At 35.7% G+C, this 21,305-nt stretch overlaps 3 protein-coding genes across 4 annotated transcripts in view; 1 reads left to right on the top strand and 2 right to left on the bottom strand.

The window, feature by feature from the left end:
• The window catches only part of LOC134750274 (protein NipSnap), a 111,889-nt gene that overhangs the window by 10,244 nt on the left and 80,340 nt on the right, over positions 1–21,305 (bottom strand). The gene's annotated exons all lie outside the window — the stretch shown is intronic.
• LOC134750270 (rabankyrin-5) overlaps positions 1–21,305 on the top strand; it is a 61,341-nt gene that overhangs the window by 3,415 nt on the left and 36,621 nt on the right. The window lies entirely within an intron of this gene.
• Positions 1,174–7,311, bottom strand: LOC134750276 (uncharacterized). The gene is made up of 3 exons (XM_063685437.1): positions 6,816–7,311; positions 2,515–2,700; positions 1,174–1,810 (listed from the first exon to the last, which is right to left on the bottom strand). Exons 1-3 carry the CDS (start codon positions 6,859–6,861, stop codon positions 1,539–1,541), a joined length of 504 nt encoding a protein of 167 aa, XP_063541507.1. The 5' UTR covers positions 6,862–7,311; the 3' UTR covers positions 1,174–1,538.

Here is a 21,305-nt window from a genome sequence, read left to right as displayed (position 1 = left end):
ACCATCCCACTAAACCGGGTTAACTGGTTAAGGGGACCACTGATTACCAGTCCGCCGGATTTTAACATAAATACGCCTGAATTATATAATAACTTTTCATACCTATTCGTCCTAATTTTGGATATCAGTATAAAACTTATCATTAACATTATTTTTGTTTTGTTATTAATGTGTTTATTTACATTGGATATTGTTAACATAAATATAAAAATAAACATAAAAAACCGGCCATGTGCGAGTCGGACTCGCGCACCGAGGGTTCCGTACTTTTTAGTATTTGTTGCTATAGAGGCAACACGCTTCGTGAGATACAGCCTGGTTACAGACAGACGGACAGCGGAGCCTTAATAATAGGGTCCCGTTTTTACCCTTTGGGTACGGAACCCTAAAAATCAACGTTAATTCATACGGTTGACCAATAATAATATTTAAGACACTTAAAACCTTACTAGACTTATATTGATCGGGATAGACCGTGATTATCTTTTGTATTGTTTATGAGCTCCAGATATTACAATACCAAAGGTAATCACGGTCTATATATATCCCGGTCATTTATTCTACTATAAAAAGTTTAAAAGCACATTAAGCTCGCATTAACCGATACTCACATCATAAATTCTTTGAACGAATATATATCTTATTTATTTTATGACACGTTAAACTACTGGCACCATATTCTTACCCGTATTTAATACAGATCTAGAATATTGAATAAATACTAGAATTCGACTACCCGTCTGGCCTATTGGGTAGTGACCCTGCCTGTGAAGCCGATGGTCCTAGGTTCGAATCCCGGTAAGTGCATTTATTTGTGTGATGAGCACAGATATGTTTGAGTCATGGGTGTTTTCTATGTATTTATATATTATATATATCGTTGTCTGAGTACCCATAACACAAGCGTCCTTGGGGTTACCGTGGGACTTAGTCAATCTATATATATATATATATATATATATATATTTTTTTTTTTTATTTTATCAATTCTCCACTGTCCAGTTTATAAGGGGTATCCTATAATTTATCTACATTTTTGTGTTAGCATTAATAACATTGTAGTACAGTCAGCAGCAGAAGTTGCTAAGCGGGCGAGGTGTTCAAAATGATCTTGACGCGACTTTATTGTTAAGAGAATAAGAGCGTGTCAAGGTAATTTTGAACACCTCGCCCGCTTACCAACTTAGGCTGCTGACTATACCTAACACTAAATCGCGATCTGATGATGATGACGCCTGACGATGTGGAGATCAAGAGGCCTTTGCCCAGCAGTGGGACGCCATAATAGGCTAGGAAAAAAAATAATAACATGAAAACGCACCTCCTCGTTCATGTGCGTGAAATCGGCAAATAACATTCTAATGTTTTTTAACTAAATTGTAGTAACCAAGTTGTTCCCTAAGCAAATTGAACACTGATAAATTGCTGTGAGTTCCTCCACTATCTACTGAATTCTACTGTATCCACCTTATTCTAAATAACATAACCTAAAATATTGTGCTCCAAATAAGAAAATAAATAAAGTGATAAACACAATTTTAAGTACACGGACGAAATAGGAGCATTGTTCCTAATGCTATCAGTAAAGTAGCGGGTAATATAGGTAACTCCCCGCTACTGTTACACAGATCTCCCCTGCAGTAACACAGTATTGTTTTAGTAAGCTTGTGCTCGTTACTCGGGTCGTCAATGCAACCCTCTTCATACACTTCGTAGATTTTGTTCACGGGCCTCCAATGCCTTCCGACCTTTTCTTGCATGCCCTCTGTGGTTTGAGGGGCGCAGCCGCGTCTGACGCTTTTGGATGAAACTGAAAAAAACGAAGATTTATTTAAGACCAGCATTCGTGTCACATAATGTTAGTAACAAAAAAAACTTACAATACTAAGTTAGAAATTGTAATCACCTAAAATAAGAAAAAAATGAATAATTTCTACGCAACGTTGGCTTGTTTTGAGACATCTACGTGATTTTACGCTTTAGCGGATAGAAAACGTGACTGTTAAGTTAATTAACCCTTTCTTACGCAACGTAGACCAAGAACAACAATATGTACATTTGAACCCTATTTTTGCATTTTTATCTCATCCTATAATATATACAATATTATTTTTATCTCGTTAGAACAATGAGCGTTAAAAAAGCTTAAGCTCACGTGTGTATTTTGTGCGCGTTAAAGCGTCAATGCATATCCTTACGATCGGACCCGATATCCTGGTGTGGTCACCCGCTTGGATAGCTGTAGACGTCCCTGCCTTGGAATGTTCGCACGACGGCATTAGGTACTTGAAACGTCTTGCTTACTTGGTTTTACTGCTTCGCGGATAGCTTAATATCCTTACCATCTGGCCCTGTCCTGTGTTGACACACATGGTTTACTCCGGCCACTCCGTGGCTCTGTCTAACGTCGTTCTCGTTGCAATCTTTGCAACGTTGCCTTGCTTATGGGTCGCGTCTCTTTAGTTTTACGAAGCAAACTACATTACTCTATCAAATATTTATAAATGTTCTTACGATCTGGCCCGATGTCCTGCGTAGTCACTCGCTTGACGCACATGGTTGACTCCGGGCAATCTATGGCATTGACGTCGCTGCCGTTGAAGTGGTCGCACGTCTGTGTGGCTTCAAATGTCTTGGCTGCCTTGTTGTACGCTGTGGTGTGCTCTACCTCGCAGCTGTAGCATCGGATGCCAGAAGACACTGTAAAATAACGTATTTTATATAACCTGGGTTGAGTAGGTAATACCTAGGGGCTATCGCGAATATCGTAATTTAAAAAAGTGTCTATCGCTCTTATACATATTCGAGCGAATATACTCTAGAAACCGCGGGTATTAGGGTTGTACGTTATACTGTACGTCTATTTATTGTATGTATCACACATCTTCCTCGCGTTGTCCCGGCATTTTGCCACGGCTCATGGGAGCCTGGGGTCCGCTTGGCAACTAATCGCGTAGGCACTAGTTTTTATGAAAGCGACTGCTATCCAACCCTCCAACCTCCAAGGGTAAACTAGGCCTTATTGGGATTAGTCCGGTTTCCTCACGATGTTTTCTTTCTCCCAAATTAAAGCGACTGGTAAATATCAAATGATATTTCGTACGTAGATTCCGAAAAACTCATTGGTACGAGCCGGGGTTAGAATCCGCGACCTGGATTGCAAGTCACGCTATCTAAGCCACCAGCGCTTATTTATTGTATGTATATACCTAAACCTAACATGTAAATTCGCAACGCGTCATCAACAAGACCAAGACCTACCACATCGTCAACGTTGGTTCCGTCTAATTTCGCCTTTTAAAGGCCGTCATCGAGTTCATAATGCGAAGTAATCCAGAGTTCTAATTCTGTTCAGTAGTATGCGCCTTTTGGCATGCGCAACATTTTATTGCGTACTTGGGGTGACTGACCTAACTCTTATTAATTACGGTACAGCCAAAAGTATTTTCTGCCCTTGGTTAAACAAAGACATCGTTTCGACTTCTAACTGCAGGTCTTTTCATAAGAATGGCACGAAATTTGTTTGAATAAAATTATAGCCTTTCGTGGGTCCGCCGTCCAAATCTAGTTAGTCCGTATTTATTGATGTGATGATTAATTAGTAGGGTGTTTTACTAACGCCTCTAAAATGTAATAGGAACTGTTTCAAAGAGACTTAGATTCTCTGGGGGTCTAGCTAAGATGACAATCGTTTGCGCTACGACAACGAAACGCTTTCTGTCTCTACCACTCTTCCATATTAGTGCGATAGAGAGGCAGATAGCGTTTCGTTGTCGTAGCGCAAACACTTGTCATCTAGGCTAGGCCCCGGGTTATCGTTCAACAGTCCAAAAATTTATCTACTTTGGTTATTGTTATTTTATCATCACAATATATTTGATTCACCTTGGTAGAGTTCTGACGAATTGTGTCGCATCTGCATACAATACACTTTTATTGTTTCAAAATTGCTTAAACTTACAATGGCGTAAGACGTAATTAACGTGTAATGTGCTCTTATTCTTATTTCTTTCTTTTTTTACTAGATTGAAATAGACTCCATGAACGAAAATTATTTATTTTGGTTCATGGAGACTATTTCAATGTACGTACCAACGCTGTTTTTAACTATACTGTGACTAGTCTTGTAAAAAGCATGTTTTACCCTATAATTACCCAACTATCTAATCGTATTACAAAAACGAGCGGTCAGAATAATATCTATGTCTCGTCCAGGATCACCAGCAAAACAACTTTTTATAAATAACAACATTCTCACACTACCATCACAATACATATTTAACATCGCTTAACACGTACATACACACAGACACACATTTAATACAAGCAAACTCACCCGTACCCGGTTAGGAAGCAAAGAACGCCTGCTTCCCGCATGTTACCGATTGACTAAGTCCTCCAAGACCATGCAGGTGATGGGCCCCAAAGTTTTTAACAAATTGCCAAAAGTCATCACCACGATAGAATCGCCCAACTCATTTGCGCGTGAATTAAAGAAATGGCTCCTCTCCCATGCCTTTTACAGTCTGAACGACTTCTACAATTTATAATTCAATTGACATCCAAAAAATAATTTTAATGTAACAATACTAATTAATATGATAAGGCTCACAATTGTAAAATTAATTGACATATTTGTACCTACACAACCCAAAACCTTAAAACAATGTAATCTATTTCATGTAATTAAATGTAATTAAAATAATGTAATCTATCTCATGTAATTAAATTAAATTTTTGACGTGTAATATGTAACAATATTATTAATAAATGAGTATGAGTATGTAAGTGTAATTCCTTGCCTAGGCCTACATCCTTACACCGTTTGACGAGTTTGATTACAGAGGTGTCATTAAATTCGTCGCAGTTGTAGGAGTGACATATTATTGACTAACTATATTAAAATGTCTTGCGAAACCTAACAGCGGCCGGATCAATACATTTATTTGACTTGTTAATAACAGTGACTGTTCATGGGTTTGATTTTTTGAAACTCAAATTTTATTTCATTTTAATTAAATACATACACTGACAGAAAACGGGGTACAAAGAGGAAATTCAAGCTAACGAAAAAGCCTTGCGGCTTAAATGGGTCAATAAGTGCGTTGCCGAAGTTATTTCTATAGTTAACTGTTTCAGAACAGTTGGTAAGCCTTCTGTATCGACACAAATTAACAGCGAAATGTTAATTTGTTTGTTTCCGAAACAAAAGGTTGTTTATCACTAATTTCTTTAGTATTCCAATAAATTTTGGTTTAGGTATTCGTGTTATTTGTTATCATTCCGAAAAGCAGAACTAAACTCCGTTCACTGGAACTAAATACGAATAAATAAATAAAACCTAGTTAAGTGTATATTTTTGTATATATTCAACTGAATCCAATATTACCTAAATCTTTTGTTATAAGTACATATTTAGGTAGCATAAAAATCTGAGCCAAACCTTGGGTATATTTGGATAACGAGTATAGTTTGATAATAAACGCCGGAAATAATAATTAGTCGAACAATCCATAATAACATTAATAACTATAATAATTCAGTAATTTGTAGGTATCTTATGAATCAGGAAAGTTAGGAACTGCCAAGTAGATAATAACGAATGAAGAATTTATGATAATAGTTTATATAAACATTAGGTTTATAATAATCATAAAAGTTATTGAAGTTATCACTAGCGTGTCGATATTGCCGCCACACTCGAAAGATTTGATAAGCACAAGAGCATCTTACGCTGAGGCATCTCGAAGTTGGTAAATTTACAAACACATACAAATTAAGTTTATTATGAATAAATAAAAAGAACCAGCTTTATAACAATTTGAAAATGTTCCGAGAATAAATGCTCGAATTACTAAGTAAATAAAAATTATCCAAATTACTCTGGGTGTGCCAACAATATTTTAAGAATTGCCTCAATATTTCGACGATTCAATCATCGGATCTTGACATGGTGACTGTGGGACTAATTGCTAAGTACCCTTTCAAACAAAATAAGAAGTTTCCAATTCGGTCCAGCCGTCTTCGAGAAATCCGCTTCAATTAATATCATTCACCACACATTCGTTTATAAACCGTAGTTTGCTAGTTTGTCTGGGTCACCGCTTAATCCAATCAGAATCCGGACATATATTCCATTTAAGGACTCATGGAATCCGCATTGAATTTAAATGTATTTTTTCGAACGGCTCAGCCTTGATTAACGCCTACTGACAATGCTTAACGGCGGCCACATGTGTCGTATTGGAATCGTCTGATAATGATAAGTTGATAACGTTTGCCATACGCGCTGAGCATATTTTTATGCGAGTATAAAAGAACCGCAGAACCAACTTTGTGAACCTTTTGCGGATTGCAATAAGGTTTAAAAGTTCTTATTTACTTAAGACTTTGTTAATACAATGGAAGCATATGAGACATTCCTGCTTTTTATTAAAATAAAAATATATATGTATGTGAATTATTTAACACTAGGGTAGATACCTACCCCTAGCCGTTCGAGTGGGGCTTTTTTACAGCTTCTGTGGCGCCGACGATTACGATATACGAGGGTACCTATAATATAGTATATTCATACTAGAAACTTATGTTTCAAATAATTTTCAATAGCCGAATATAATCATTGCGTATGGAGATACATTTCAATAGACTTTTTATCAAATTAAACAAGTTCAGCCGGTTTTTTAGCGGTCATTGATAACAAAATAAAATGCGCACATTATGTTTGTTTTGAATACATTTCCCCTCGATTTAGCACATAATATTTGTTGATTAAAAATACAATGATTTTATTTTTCAAAGCAACGACAACTCACTTTTTAAAGACCACAGGAACGTTATCACAAATAGTGTCAGCTCCATGATAAAAATAAATCACACCGCATCCAGACACTTGTTGTACTCATATGTTATCTTAAAGAAAAAAAAAACACATTTGTTATACACCGACTGCACAGTGGCGCTCCTGCCACGCATGTGGCCGGCACTACAGCCGGCTGAAATTGGCACCTCCATATTCAAATGAATCACAGGAAATTCGCGCAGTAGCGAAACAGGACATGTCTGATCGACGCTGAAGATATCTACACATCTTTCGCCGTAATACAATGGTATAGAGTGCTAATGTGTAAACATATTTTTGACGATGTCGACTATCGAAATATCGTCGAATAAGGCTCTTACTGCGCGCTGTGAATCAGCCGATCGATGTGGCGCCGGCCTGAGACTGCCCACTTTTGCCGAATGGTTTTTACTAGTGAAATATTCTCTGTCGCGTCCTTGCGTTGTTTTTATTTTTATCTGATAACGCGCTTACCTGAAGAATGGCATTTGGCAATTTTACAATTTCGTCCGAGGTCCGGAAGGTCTTTTGGCAATTTCTTACATTAAACTTACATTTTGACATGCATTTTTTATTAGGTGCACCTGACCCGTGCATCTGACTAAGGGGCATTTCACGTCAAGCGGGCAGCAAAAAAATTGTCAGGTTCTGGATTTTGTTCATAGTTGGATTAATTGGACCTATATGTGAACTAAAAAATTTAGCATCATTACTTTTTTAATATATTGCTTCGTTAAAAATTTATACGCATTTAAAAAAACTACAAAATTTGAGGAAAGGATTTTTTAAAAATTATTATTGCAATTCTTTCAATGGATTTAATAATAACTAAATAGTGATTATTTGAGAATATTAGTTGATTTCCTTGAAAATTTATAAAAAAAGTTTTTTTTATCTTTTTTTCATATAACAAACCGGAAGTTAGTATTACATATCTTTTTTTTTTCCAACCGCATTTTTTTATTTTTTTTATTTTTACACAATAATGTAGCTTATGGTGTACTAATGTCCTATAATTTTTTTTATAGTGGCATCTCGATTGGTTTTGAAGATTCATGAAGTAATTCGAAAGTACTGCGCGACGCTCCGTACTGAGCGGTAGTTCTATGTGGCAGTCTTTAATGGCCAATTACGGGTTTTTTTACTTTTGCGTAACGGAATTAAAGCAATAAACAATATTTCATCGGTTAAGATGTATAAAAGCAAATCATGTCTTATTCAATCGTACCTTGTAGTTGTAGCGCTATCTGTGATCAACCATATCTTGGAACTGGAAGTGGCGTTCTCAGAAAGTGACGTCCTCAGAATGTGGCGTTCTCTGAAAGTGACGTACTCAGAATGTGACGAACTCAGAATGTGACAAACTCAGAATGTGACGTACAGAAAGTGACGTCCTCAGAACGTGACCTAACTCGAAAGTGACCTCTTAAGCATGTGACATACCCCGCCTAAACCTAACTATAGTTATTAAGTTACCTCTAGCGTTTTGTTAAAACAAACGTTTTGTTTTCAGTTCCAAGATATGGTTGATCAGAGATAGCGCTACAAGGCACGATTGAATAATACGTGATTTGCTTTTATACATCTTAACCGATGAAATATTGTTTATTGCTTTAATTCCGTTACGCAAAAGTAAAAAAACCCGTAATTGGCCATTAAAAACTGCCACATAGAACTACCTACTAGTACTTTCGAATTACTTCATGAATCTTCAAAACCAATCGAGATGCCATTATAAAAAAAATTATAGGACATTAGTACACCATAAGCTACATTATTGTGTAAAAATAAAAAATATAAAAAAATGCGAAGTTGAAAAAAAAACGATATTTAATACAAATATTTGTTATATGAAAAAAAGATAAAAAAAAAATTTTTATAAATTTTCTAGGCAATCAACTAATATTCTCAAATAATCACTATTTAGTTATTATTAAATCCATTGAAAGAATTGCAATAATAATTTTTAAAAAATCCGTTCCTTAATTTTTGTAGTTTTTTTAAATGCGTATAAATTTTTAACGAAGCAATATATTAAAAAAGTAATGATGCCAAATTTTTTTGTTTACATATAGGTCCAATTAATCCAACTAAGAACAAAATCCAGAACCTGACAATTTTTTTGCTGCCCGCTTGACGTGAAATGCCCCTAATGCGGTGTCTATTGGCGGTTTAAAAGAAATAACTATATCTGATTTATCACAGTTTCGTCTGGGTTTTGGAAGGTCGTTCGTTCACTTTGTCCTCTGTCCGATACTTTACCAACAGGTAGATTATTTTCGGCCGTGCTGTTTTTATTTTTAGTCGTGATAATGCAATGTTTTGGTACTCGCGAGTCGGTCTGATGGTGGATACAGAAGGCGGTCAGTGGTCTAAGGAACTCTAAAATCTTCTCCATGTAGATTTCCTAATGAATAGTAGAGCCGTTATCCAATGAAAGCTCGTATCAAATGTAATATTCGTGGCCAATTTACTAGTAAGACCACTAATGAACATAACCATCTGTCGGATGTAGTGGTTAGCTGGCTAGCTACTGGTATTTTTACTTACTAATAAATAACTCAGATACACCGCACTTCGTTTGAGATCGTAAGGTCGTTCACTTTGCCCGCCATCTGCTAACATCACGTTTTCTCGCAGTGACCTTACCATTAACTTGTTAATTTCATCAGGTACGCCCTTGTTAATTATTTCTCGGCCCGTTTACGTTAGTTTAAGTAGGTATAGTCGCCATTAGAGATATTGGAGCGGGCGAAGTGCTCTCAAATATGTGAGCATGGACTCTAATGCCCTTTTCAGATGTTTGTGAGTACCTTGGCCGCTACGGAATATCTGATGGCGTCTTTACTCAATATATGTTTGTTGTGGTTTCGAAGCACCTCCCCTGTTGTATTTTGTAAACGAAGTATTTGTGGAAACATGGATTTTAAACACGAAAACTAACATTCCCAACAACGTAGCTCACATAGCTCCTGGCTAACCTAGGAATTTGGCTAGTCTGTAAACAAATACCTAAAAAACATTAGGTTTTGTGTGTTAGGCGTCAGGTTTTAAACAACACGCCGAGGACTGATAGAGCAGTTCAAAAGCCATAGATTGAATCCCAATCCCAATTTAAATACAGCGCTCTTTTTAAGTTTCACTGACTCATAGTTTTATAACCTATTGAGAACTTAGGCGGTAACGGTATTAGGATATAAATCTAGCAACTAGCAATTGCCTAACCAGTAGGTAGGTAAAAACTGTAATAGATGTCATATATTAAAGAAAAAGTGACGAAGCCCTCCAGTGGTGAAGGCCGGATCTATTACAGTTTTAAATTTATATATAGTAGTGTGACTACTTAAAAAACACAAATCAAAATATTTAATAAAATAATCTGATTTGTTCCCAAACTTGTTCAGTAGGTAGGTACTTAACTAAATTGATTGACCTTTTATGGTTAAACTTTCATTTAATACGTTTAGTAACGATTGCTTATGACTCTATGTGTTCTCAATGCAGCAACGATTCCGATGTTAGTTTCGACAATAAGAAGCCTTGGCTTTTTTTACAATTTTGCATATAACATACCTATTTGTAAATATGATTTACTCCAATATTTTTTATTGTTGCGAATTCCTAATGTACATAATGTATTCGCTAGAACCGACGAGGTTACTGTTACGGTTGTGAAACATACCAGATAGTGGCATATGTCATATCCTTTGTCTGACACGAACGATAATATACATATTTAAAAACATTGCTGACTCAACTAAGATGGGCAGGAAATGACAGCTTGGGTATTGAATTGCATTAAGGCAAAATAAATAACTGCAATGGTATTTTATGTGGTGAGCTTTTGCCCCGTGACGTTTCTATTGCATTAATTTTCTTTATAAAATTTCCCCTCTTTTGAATAGAACCAATTGAAATAAAACTATGAAAACGGATTATATCGCGTATATTGAATTTATAATACATCCCGACGTTTCGAACCCTTTACAGCGTTCGTGGTCAATGGGTGACTGAGGAAAAATTACAAAGTGCAAAAATACCCACATACTAAAATAATGAACAATCATAGACTACAAACTTTAAGGCTGGTTGTACATGCAAAATCGGTTCATAAGGCTAGTTATACACTACAATTATCTTCAAGTAAAGATATATATATATATATACGCGATAAAAAAGCAAAAGTTTTTATCGCGTATATAGTATATATAGTCACCCGTTGACCACGAACGCTGTAAAGGGTTCGAAACGTCAGGATGTATTATAAATTCAATATACGCGATATAATCCGTTTTCATAGTTTTATTTCATGAGTAACTATCGCGGTAACCGAAGACAATATTAGAACCAATTGAATTGACTAAAGGTGTATATTACTAATATTACAATTTCTATGAAAATGTACATTTGTTTCAAAGATTTACCACATCATGCGTGGCCAGGTTTCATCGTGTACATTCTTTATGGGTTAGGTACAGTCGCCATCAGATATATCGGAGCGGCCAAGGCGCTCACAAATATCTGTACACGCCTCTATTGTGACGGCGTTAGAGTGCGTGTTCAGATATTTGTGACCACATTGGCCGCTCCGATATATCTGATGGCGACTGTACCTACTGAAATGCGTATTCAATTTACTTTATGGTAGAAGAGCCGGCAGTAAAGTTTCGAACCAACGTGATACCGCGATGAGATGCACAATGGTTTCCCATAAAAGTGATGCTAAGTCCGAATTTGATAGTCTGCCACGGCGGAACTGGCCGAAAGTACAAAAAAGATAGCCACTTCCGGTGCGAAAAAGGGGGGGTCATTTAACCCATCTGATACTGCAATAATAGCTATGGCATCAGTTAGAAATTTACTGGTAGATACAGAAAAGCGAAATCTGCCAGTATGATTCCTGCCGGAAGTGCTTGGCATACGCTCTGAAAGGTGACCATCGGGACCCCTAAATTAACCCATCTGATACCAGCATGAAACCAATTCCAGTCGGTAGATATGAACCTTCTATTCAGGAATATATAAGTCTGCCAGGGCGTTTTCAGCCGAAACACCTTGACATACGAGATTTTGTGGCGCAACATCCGTAGTAGCCGTATTTCGGAATTGTACATATTACGGACATTTCAAATACTGCAGGCTTATTAATTTATTACTCTATGCTTATATTTGTATATTATTACGTTATTAATAACATATATTTATAATAAATTAAGTTAAAATAAATTAAATAATGTGATTAATATGATTGATAGTCATTGAATTAGCTATATGAATCGTTTGTCTTTGTCTGTCATTTTGACTTATGTATTTGAAAGAAAAGGATAAAACATAATTTAACTAATTAAGGCTCGTAAAGTTTTACCAATAAGGGGGTATTAGTATTCATAACTAAATCAGGCTTGAAATGCGACATAAAATGATTTTTGGTGGTTTCTTTTACGCTTGAGGCGTTTTTTCACCTATTTGGTGTGTCTAATCACTATCTTATGTAGGGGAGAGAGGGGCAATACGAGTAAGACGGGGTAGCGGCTTTATATGGCGACACGACGGACCAACCATCAGAATCCCGTTAGTGCATGACGATGCGTCGCCATCATGGCAATCAGTTCGCACAGTGACCGGCTAGACAAATGGTGTCGTTATTTATTTATTTGCAACAAAACTGTTTTTGCCATATTAATAATAATAATAAATAATAAATTATTTATTTGGCAGGCAAGAAACCCAAGTTTTACAATTTACAAATAAATTCCTTGTTATTTCTAGGGTTCCGTACCCAAAGGGTAAAAACGGGACCCTATAACTAAGACTCCTCTGTCTGTCTGTCTGTCTGTCCGTCTGTCACCAGCCTGTATCTCATCAACCGTGATAGCTAGACAGATGACATTTTCACAGATGATGTATTTCTGTTGCCGCTATAACAACAAACTATAACTAATTGTTTATAACACCTGTATTCATTACCTGTAATGCACAATTGATGCATAAATGATTCTAAAAACATAATAAAATAAATATTTAAATGGGGTTCCCATACAACAAACATGACTTTTTGCCGTTTTTTGCGTAATGGTATTATGGTACGGAACGCGACTCGCACTTGGCCGGTTTTTGTGTTTTATTTGGTTTGCGTTTGTTTCCTTATTATCACCAGCACATATATACTGTTAATTTATTCCTATGGCCCAGCAATCACGCCAACAGCTAAGGACTTGTTTGGTTTCAAGTACGGTTTTTTTTTTTTACTTTCGAATTTCATTAGGCACATGGGGCAAGATAGGGTTGACGGCCGTAGTTTTAAAGTGATAAACTGATGAAGAATTGCGGATTTGAATTTATTTATTCTTCTCTTGTAGAACGGTGAAAAAGTATAAAAGAAAGTCAAATAGAGGAGAGTGGTTAGAGGCCAAGAAAAAAGCGGTGGATGCTGTTATAAAGGGAAGATGGGGTACATGTTAGCTGTAAACACATTTTCTGTCTCTCAGACGACTTAAGAAATGAAAGTAAAACAGTTCGTGAGAAGGTATTAGACGATGGACCCAATATCCAAAAATTGAAGTTTTGTTTAGGCCCTAAATATAATATTTCTATGAATCATTCTTATCTTGTCCGGTAGGGGTTCCCCCATCTTACCATACCTGGGGGGCAAGATGGAGAGTAGGCACTTTTGGCCATTTTAATTTATTTTTAATTTAATTATCTAACTAGAGAGTTCCTAGTAAGTGTTGATTATAAAAGACTGATTACCAAAGATAATAATAAAAATAACAAAAACTTAAAAAGAATAGCATTTTTAGTTTTATTGGACTTGAAACATTAAGTATACCGTCATTCCCACCTCTCCCCTACATTTCTTGACGTTGACGCAAAAATGACGTAGTTAACATTCAGGGTGTTGTTTTATAACACTACAAATTGAGATAACTAATCTATTGACGACCGTTCTGGCCTACTTACTGCCTGCAAAGCCGATGGTCTTGGGTTCGAATTCCGATAAGGGCATATATTGTGTGATGAAAACATATATTTATTCCTGAGTCATGGTTGTTATCTATGTATTTAAGTATATATTTATCTATATACGTATGTATGTATCCTCGCCTAGTACCCATAATACTCCCAATATTTATAAATAACAACAGAAATACATCATCTGTGAAACTTTCAACTGTCTAGCTAACACGGTTCATGAGATACAGCCTGGTGACAGACGGAACGGACGGACAGACGGACAGCGGAGTCTTAGTAATAGGGTCCCGTCTTTACCCTTTGGGTACGGAACCCTAAAAATGATGTAAAATGCTCATATTTGGATTAATGGTAAAAATCGTCCTTGACGTTGAAAATCCTGTCTTTTCACACCCGTTTACAATAAGTATGTAATAATAATAATTTTGTTCATTTTGGTAAATAAAGGATATTGTAATTTAAAATTATTTTATTATTTATATATATGGTGCTAACTAATTAGCTACAGAAATTTTACGAGATGGTATTTTACACTAGAACAATTAACTTTTAACAGAAATTAAGAAATTTTCTCATAATTTTTATTTTATTTACCAAACTAAATAAATAAACTATAATTCTATCTAAAAAATAATCATCATGTATTTAACTGCTTGTTTGTCTTAAATGTCATTGTCAACGTGTCATTTGATTTATCAACGTGAAGTGGCCAGTTACGTTTTATATTTAAAAGAGGTTTTAGAATCTGTTCAATGAGGTCTCATTTAATTATCTCATTAACAGAGTTTTTTAGAAAGCAAATTTGTTTTCCGATTTTCTCAAAATACCATCATAAAACCTATAATGTTTCATACTTACATATACTTCAGGAGCCGAGTACTATCAACTGTAAAGATATCGGTAGCTAATTTGTTAGCACCTTTATAAGGCAAACAAAGAAGTACAAAGCCGTAAGCAGGTATTAAATTAATGCCCAAATTATATTGTGTATATTAATAAATTTGAAATATATGTTATTAATAACGTAATAATATACAAATATAAGCATAGAGTAATAAATTAATAAGCCTGTAGTATTTGAAATGTCCGTAATATGTACAATTCCGAAATACGGGTACCACGGATGTTGCGCCACAAAATCTCGTATGTCAAGGTGTTTCGGCTGAAAACGCCCTGGCAGACTTATATATTCCTGAATAGAAGGTTCATATCTACCGACTGGAATTGGTTTCATGCTGGTATCAGATGGGTTAATTTAGGGGTCCCGATGGTCACCTTTGAGAGCGTATGCCAAGCACTTCCGGCAGGAATCATACTGGCAGATTGCGCTTTTCTGTATCTACCAGTAAATTTCTAACTGATGCCATAGCTATTATTGCAGTATCAGATGGGTTAAATGACCCCCCCTTTTTCGCACCGGAAGTGGCTATCTTTTTTGTACTTTCGGCCAGTTCCGCCGTGGCAGACTATCAAATTCGGACTTAGCATCACTTTTATGGGAAACCATTGTGCATCTCATCGCGGTATCACGTTGGTTCGAAACTTTACTGCCGGCTCTCCAACCATTACTTTTAAATTGGTTTTCAGTTACAATTTCGTACAGATCGGATTTCTGAACTTTGGTTTTTTTCAGCATGCGACTTAGTTTAAGCCCTGTAAGTAAAGGCTTTGATTGGTTGATTTCGAACACTTAGTTTAATATACCCATAGGTTTATTCTATCGAGTAAAACTACTGCAAGCGAAATAACACAATAAAGTCGCAGCGAGACATATATGGATTCCCGGCGGCCTAGGCTTAATGTATTCAGACCCAGATAACTAAGCAGTTTGATCATCATCAATATTAAAAAGCTCTTGTCGGTGGAGTAATCGCCATTCTTCTCGTTGCTGGGCCAGCCTTTTGACTAAGTATTTTAGGCGTCTTGTATAATGTATGAAAATTTATAACTGTTTATTTTTTCCCAAATATTTTTCGTAATTTAAATTAATGGAAGAGTATTAGGAAAGTGAAATAAACTTGGGCATTGTTTTGAAGAATATTACCTTCCCAACTTTGTTTGTTCAGCAAAAACTTAATAAACTTGTAAGTAAACTGATGATTAATAATCATTACCAAACACTGAAAGACAAACGAAGATCTAGGCTCATAATTCCACTACCACTTTAGCCAAAAATACCGTAGTCGGTATAATTGTCTTGCCTTAATCACCACTCAGTCCATAACAATTAACCGTAATGTGTAGAGCTGTATTTACCACCCATTGTATATTTATTCTCCTTTTAATTATAAGACACACACCCATTTTACGTAAATGGTGTTCAGCGAACGTTGACTTTTACAAACTATTGTCCTATTAAAGGAAAGTGGTCTCGGACAGGGTGTGTCGCTCATGTCGTAAATATGCAACTTTGGTGTCGATACAAAGTTATTCGTGTTTTTTAAACTTGCATGTAGTCTTAGTCATACACAGTCATATATAATCATAGTGTAGTTATTAGGATAGGATTAAGATAAACTAACATACATAGATATAAGTAGGTTTTACTGTACTTAACTAACAAATATGGACTGTAATTTGGTCTGAAATAAATAAATATGTATATATATATTGATTGATTGAAAGTCAAGTTTTGCTGTAGGTCACAAAAAACCGCCTAGGCTGGAGTCATGAGCAGAAGTAACCAAATAGACAAAACGCCCATAATGATCTGCACGTTACTTAATTAGGTATAGGCAATTGTAGAGGCCCAATATCCATTTCCTGTTATTTACCTGAATTTATTATATGTATGTAATTTGTGAGCCAGATATAATATAACCTTGATTAGTAACCTTATTATTTGTCAGTAAATTTTAATCTAAATTGAATATTTTTCTTGTTCGAGAATTCTGTCTGCAGATCTCTAGATCTATCCTTATTTGCTAATCCTAAAAACACATTTGCTTTGGTTTGTCAAGAAAAATAAACAAAAAAGTCTTACAGATCTAATGAAAGGCCAGTCATACATGGTTGAAATCATTCATTAATAATGATTCATTATCCAAAGCATCCTGTAAAACAAACATAAATACGAATACTATAAATTAACAATAATAAGAATAACTAAATCAAATAACAATAATGAAAACGCTGTGTGTGAGGTAATCATTAGTAGTAAGAGCCATTTTCACGACGGAGCGGTTTATGTGTTGTGTTTAGGGGTGGATTTATTTCTGCCCGCGACTTCGTCTTCATGGTATGATGATGATGATTGATAAAACCTACAAGGATCCCCATCCATAGGAAGGAACCCCCTTAAAGGATGACTTCTGGGATAAAAACTACCCTATGCTGTCCTTCCCCAGGTATCAAACTATCTCCATTCCAAATTTCATCTAAATCGATTCAGCGGTTTAAGCGTGAAGAGGTAACAGGCAGACAGACAGAGTTACTTTCGCATTTGTAATATTGGTAGAGATTGTTATATTGAAATATCTGTTGTATTTTGTTAATCAGGTTAATGGAACTAGCTCTATTTAGTTCGTCGCTACCATAGAGTAATCAATTAACAGATCGTAGCGTCTAGACTTGGGCATTACGGAGTTGAGTTATGATAACAGCGAATTAACACGTCAGCTGGTGTTTTGTAATGTTTCAAACAATAGCGTGTTAAACGTTTATAACTCTTCAGATAGCATAAATAATTTTTGAGTTGGAACGATTACACTTTTTTTTTTCAATTAAATAAATTTCAAATTAAATAGACTAATACAGGCATCTTGCCACACTTAGGTATAATTAATATCTATAGCTCGGCACTAAATTACACACGCCTCCACAATCCACAGATCCACACTACACTAAGTATGTGCTGTCATTAATACCGAAAGATTTCCTCTTTAGGACCATTGTTCACCAATTTCACCATGTTATTAAGCTTGTTTGCAGTCTCACCTAAAAACTTTTAATTACTTCAAATCCAAAGTACAGGTCCTATACCAAATCAAAACATAAAATCAGCAAATCAAAACATAAAAGAGAGTCTAAAGTAATTTGACGTAAAATTTCTTCGTTAGGTCCTTCGATAGCTAATCCAGATGGTCGGGAACATCCTCACCCATGCTAGCGATGGACCAGACATCTTTTGGCCTTCGTTATGCTAGCAAATAAAGCAATCACATCACACAAAATTCAGTGGTCGGCAAAACGCGGCTCGCAAGTCGCGAGGTTCTTCAAACTGACGACTTCTACAGCTACCGCTGCTTCTGCTGCTGCTTCTTCTGCTGCTTCTATGGCTCTTTTTCTCAAAAATTTGCCAGCCCCTGACATAGTTTAACCCTTCGAACGCCACGCCTAATTGCCCTAATTATCGTGTGCGGCGCGTGATCGTGAACCTTGTTGGAATGCGCGAAGGTTGATATTGGGCTGTAGCCACGCGCGTCACTTGACGTCTTTGGCGGTCGAAGGGTTAAAGGGCATCAGGCGTTTGGGAGTTTGCTTACGAGACTATAAAACAATTCATACACCACGGTTTAAAATTGTAACAAATGTTTAATCCATTTTTTTTATAAGAATAAAGTATTAAAGATCAGTATTTTAAAGTAAAACTCTTTTATAGCTTGATTTTAAATAGATGTTTGACGTATAACATTCTTAGTTCATATTACTTCATATGCAATACAATACAATATTGTATGGAATTTTGAACGTTCCGAAATAAAGTTTATTTTTTATGTGACAGTGAATTTTTTGCAATTTTTCCGCTAATACTACGTGGAAATACCATCCTTAATGAGCAAGTGCGATGGAATAGTTATTTGTATTCCAAAACTTATATTTATATTTAACAACTAACGGTTATTTATTAAATATATATGCACGGAGCGCCGACTTTTCACACGCTTTGCGCAAGAAATTTTATTTAATTAGCATATTTATCAAAATATCTATATTTACAAATAAAACACTTACTTACTACGAGTATATCATATATACTCGTAGTATATGTATAATGTATAACTTACCTTATTTAACACCTTGCTGCTTATAAGCAGCTGTCAGTCGATACATACGCTGATATTTTGCAATCTCACTGATATTAAACTTAAAGGTCTTGTATAAAACGGTCAAGGTAACCATCATATTGTTCTTTAAGCTTAAACATAATTGTAAGCTCCATTACCTAAGTTTGTAAATATTATTATACTTACATGTCTGGCAGTTTGAAAGTTATTTACAAAGACAAAGTAAAGACAGAGGCCAGAACGTTTATTGGTGGACACTTCACCGGCTTCATAGTAAAAGAAACGTAGGCCGTCAGCCGGCTTGATCGGTTTATGGTATTGTAACGATTGTGGGTCACTCCTGAAGATGATTATAGCGCAGGGTCGGTATGACTGGTGTCCCATGTCGATGATAAATCTGTGCGCAGCTTGGGCAAGGCTTCTGATGATGGTGGAAAGATAAATTTCACAGATCGTAGATGACATAACGAATCACTAAAATAAAATAGACTTATACGTGTCTGCCAGTCGTGGCATTATAATTATTGTTAGTATGATCAGAATAATAATTTCGCCTAGCCCTATATGAACCCCACTTTGGAACACGTAAATACGTTTACGTGTTCCATGTTTTGTTAGGTTTTTGCCATGTATGATTCTAAATAACTGCATGCAATAAATAAGCATTAATATCTTACTAAAACTTTACAAAACGGTTATCTTAGGTATGTATCTATCACTTGTAGAAGTTTTAGATAAGCCATCAATCGCAGAAAATACGCGCAATTACATGTGTTTCTGCTGAAAAATATTATTGTATTTGTTAACACACCTACCCTAAGAATTCTGCGATAAGACTGTTCCCCTAAAAGTAATATCAATGACGCATGAATCATTGGTATTTTCAAGATTTATCACCTTTCGTTATTCCCGAAAAAATACCACTGTTTAAAATAAGTTATTCATATAAACTAAAATAGATATCATACACTTAAGAAAAAGTGACCAAATCCACGGGTGGCCGAGCGTCTTCAGCTTACGCGGCTAACGTCCGACCACTAGCTAGACCATTCGGCCATGACGGTACCCGTCCCAAATTCACTGGTGTATGCTATCTTTGAAAGGCTATAGGCGCCCTTGACCAACTCTAAAGGGGCCCACTTACTATCAGTCCGCCGGACGATATCGGCCTGTCAGTTAGAAGTAGAACAAAAATTTGACAGTTCTGAACAACTGACAGGCCGATATCGTCCGGCTGACTGATAGTCAGTGGGCCCTTAAGGGCGAGTAAGTTATTCTTAATTTTAATACATTAAATACAAAATTATGTTAAGTTAGTAAGCTTTTGCCTGCAGCTTCGTCCGAATAGAACTTGTTAGCTACTTACACTCCTGAGTCATACCAAAGATAGATATAACTCCGTAATAGATGGATACAGTCTAAGGAAAAAACGTGCCTCGAAAATCACGAAAATTTGATTCTCGATCAGATGGCGCCACTAGTTTTGGCCTACACTCGTATAGAGGGCGTTGACTGTTTCGTTTGTTATTTATAATTTTAACGCATACCAGTGAAAGAACATGGGTCAAAATCATATAAAAATAATTAATGCAAATAAAAAAATCATTTATCCATATTTAAATACATTTTATCGTATTTTTATAAATATTTATTTTTAGTTTTAAAGTGTGTCGACAGATGGCAGTGTATTTACTGGGGTTACAAACTTTACTATGACAGTACCGCTCTAGTATAAGTTACTCTATGGTCATACACACATAATTCCAGCCTGCATTTCAGAAGATACCTTAGACTCCTTAGAGGATTAGTCCCGGGTTGTATTACAATGTAGGTATATTTTTGTTCTTTATTAAGAATACAAATTCCAACTAAAAACCTTGCTTATTTCTGAGATCCTGATCTCGTCGCTGATTTTACTTTGTTATGTCTGGCAAATAAACTTACTCGTAATCCCGTAAATGTTCATATGAGCCAATTAAATGCCTACCATTTTGGCACAGGCAAAACATTCGTTGTGAGTGGTTTCTTTCTGTCGATATACTTAACAACCAGAAAATTAAAGTGGCCTTTTATTAGAACTTTCAGCGTTGCCTAACTATGTTAATGGCAAAAGGCTAAAACCAATGTGTTAACGTTCAGTGCCTTTCAACTAAATTAAACAATAGATCTCATTTTTTAATTTCTTATCTGGTACCTACTGGTTATGTGTATAAACGATATTGTTCGTACATCTTGAAATTATATTCGCATTTTTCAATTAGAAAACTTTAATTTATTGGAAATTTAAAATAAGCATTGCATTATAATTAATCCCTAAATAAAAATTATAATTTTACATATATTTACATATAAATATAACTGAAGAACATATCATTCGTATCATAAAAAGTATCACACATTTTAATAATAGATAATATTTGGCACAATCCTATTCGATCAAAATGCCTCCGGCACTTGATAAGCAAAAAAGCATAAAATCGAAAAAC

This window comes from Cydia strobilella, chromosome 19, assembly GCF_947568885.1.
Source record: "Cydia strobilella chromosome 19, ilCydStro3.1, whole genome shotgun sequence".
Taxonomy (NCBI): Eukaryota; Metazoa; Arthropoda; class Insecta; order Lepidoptera; family Tortricidae; genus Cydia; species Cydia strobilella.
Note: the sequence above shows the minus strand (reverse complement) of the source record. Positions and strands in the feature narration are given on the sequence as shown.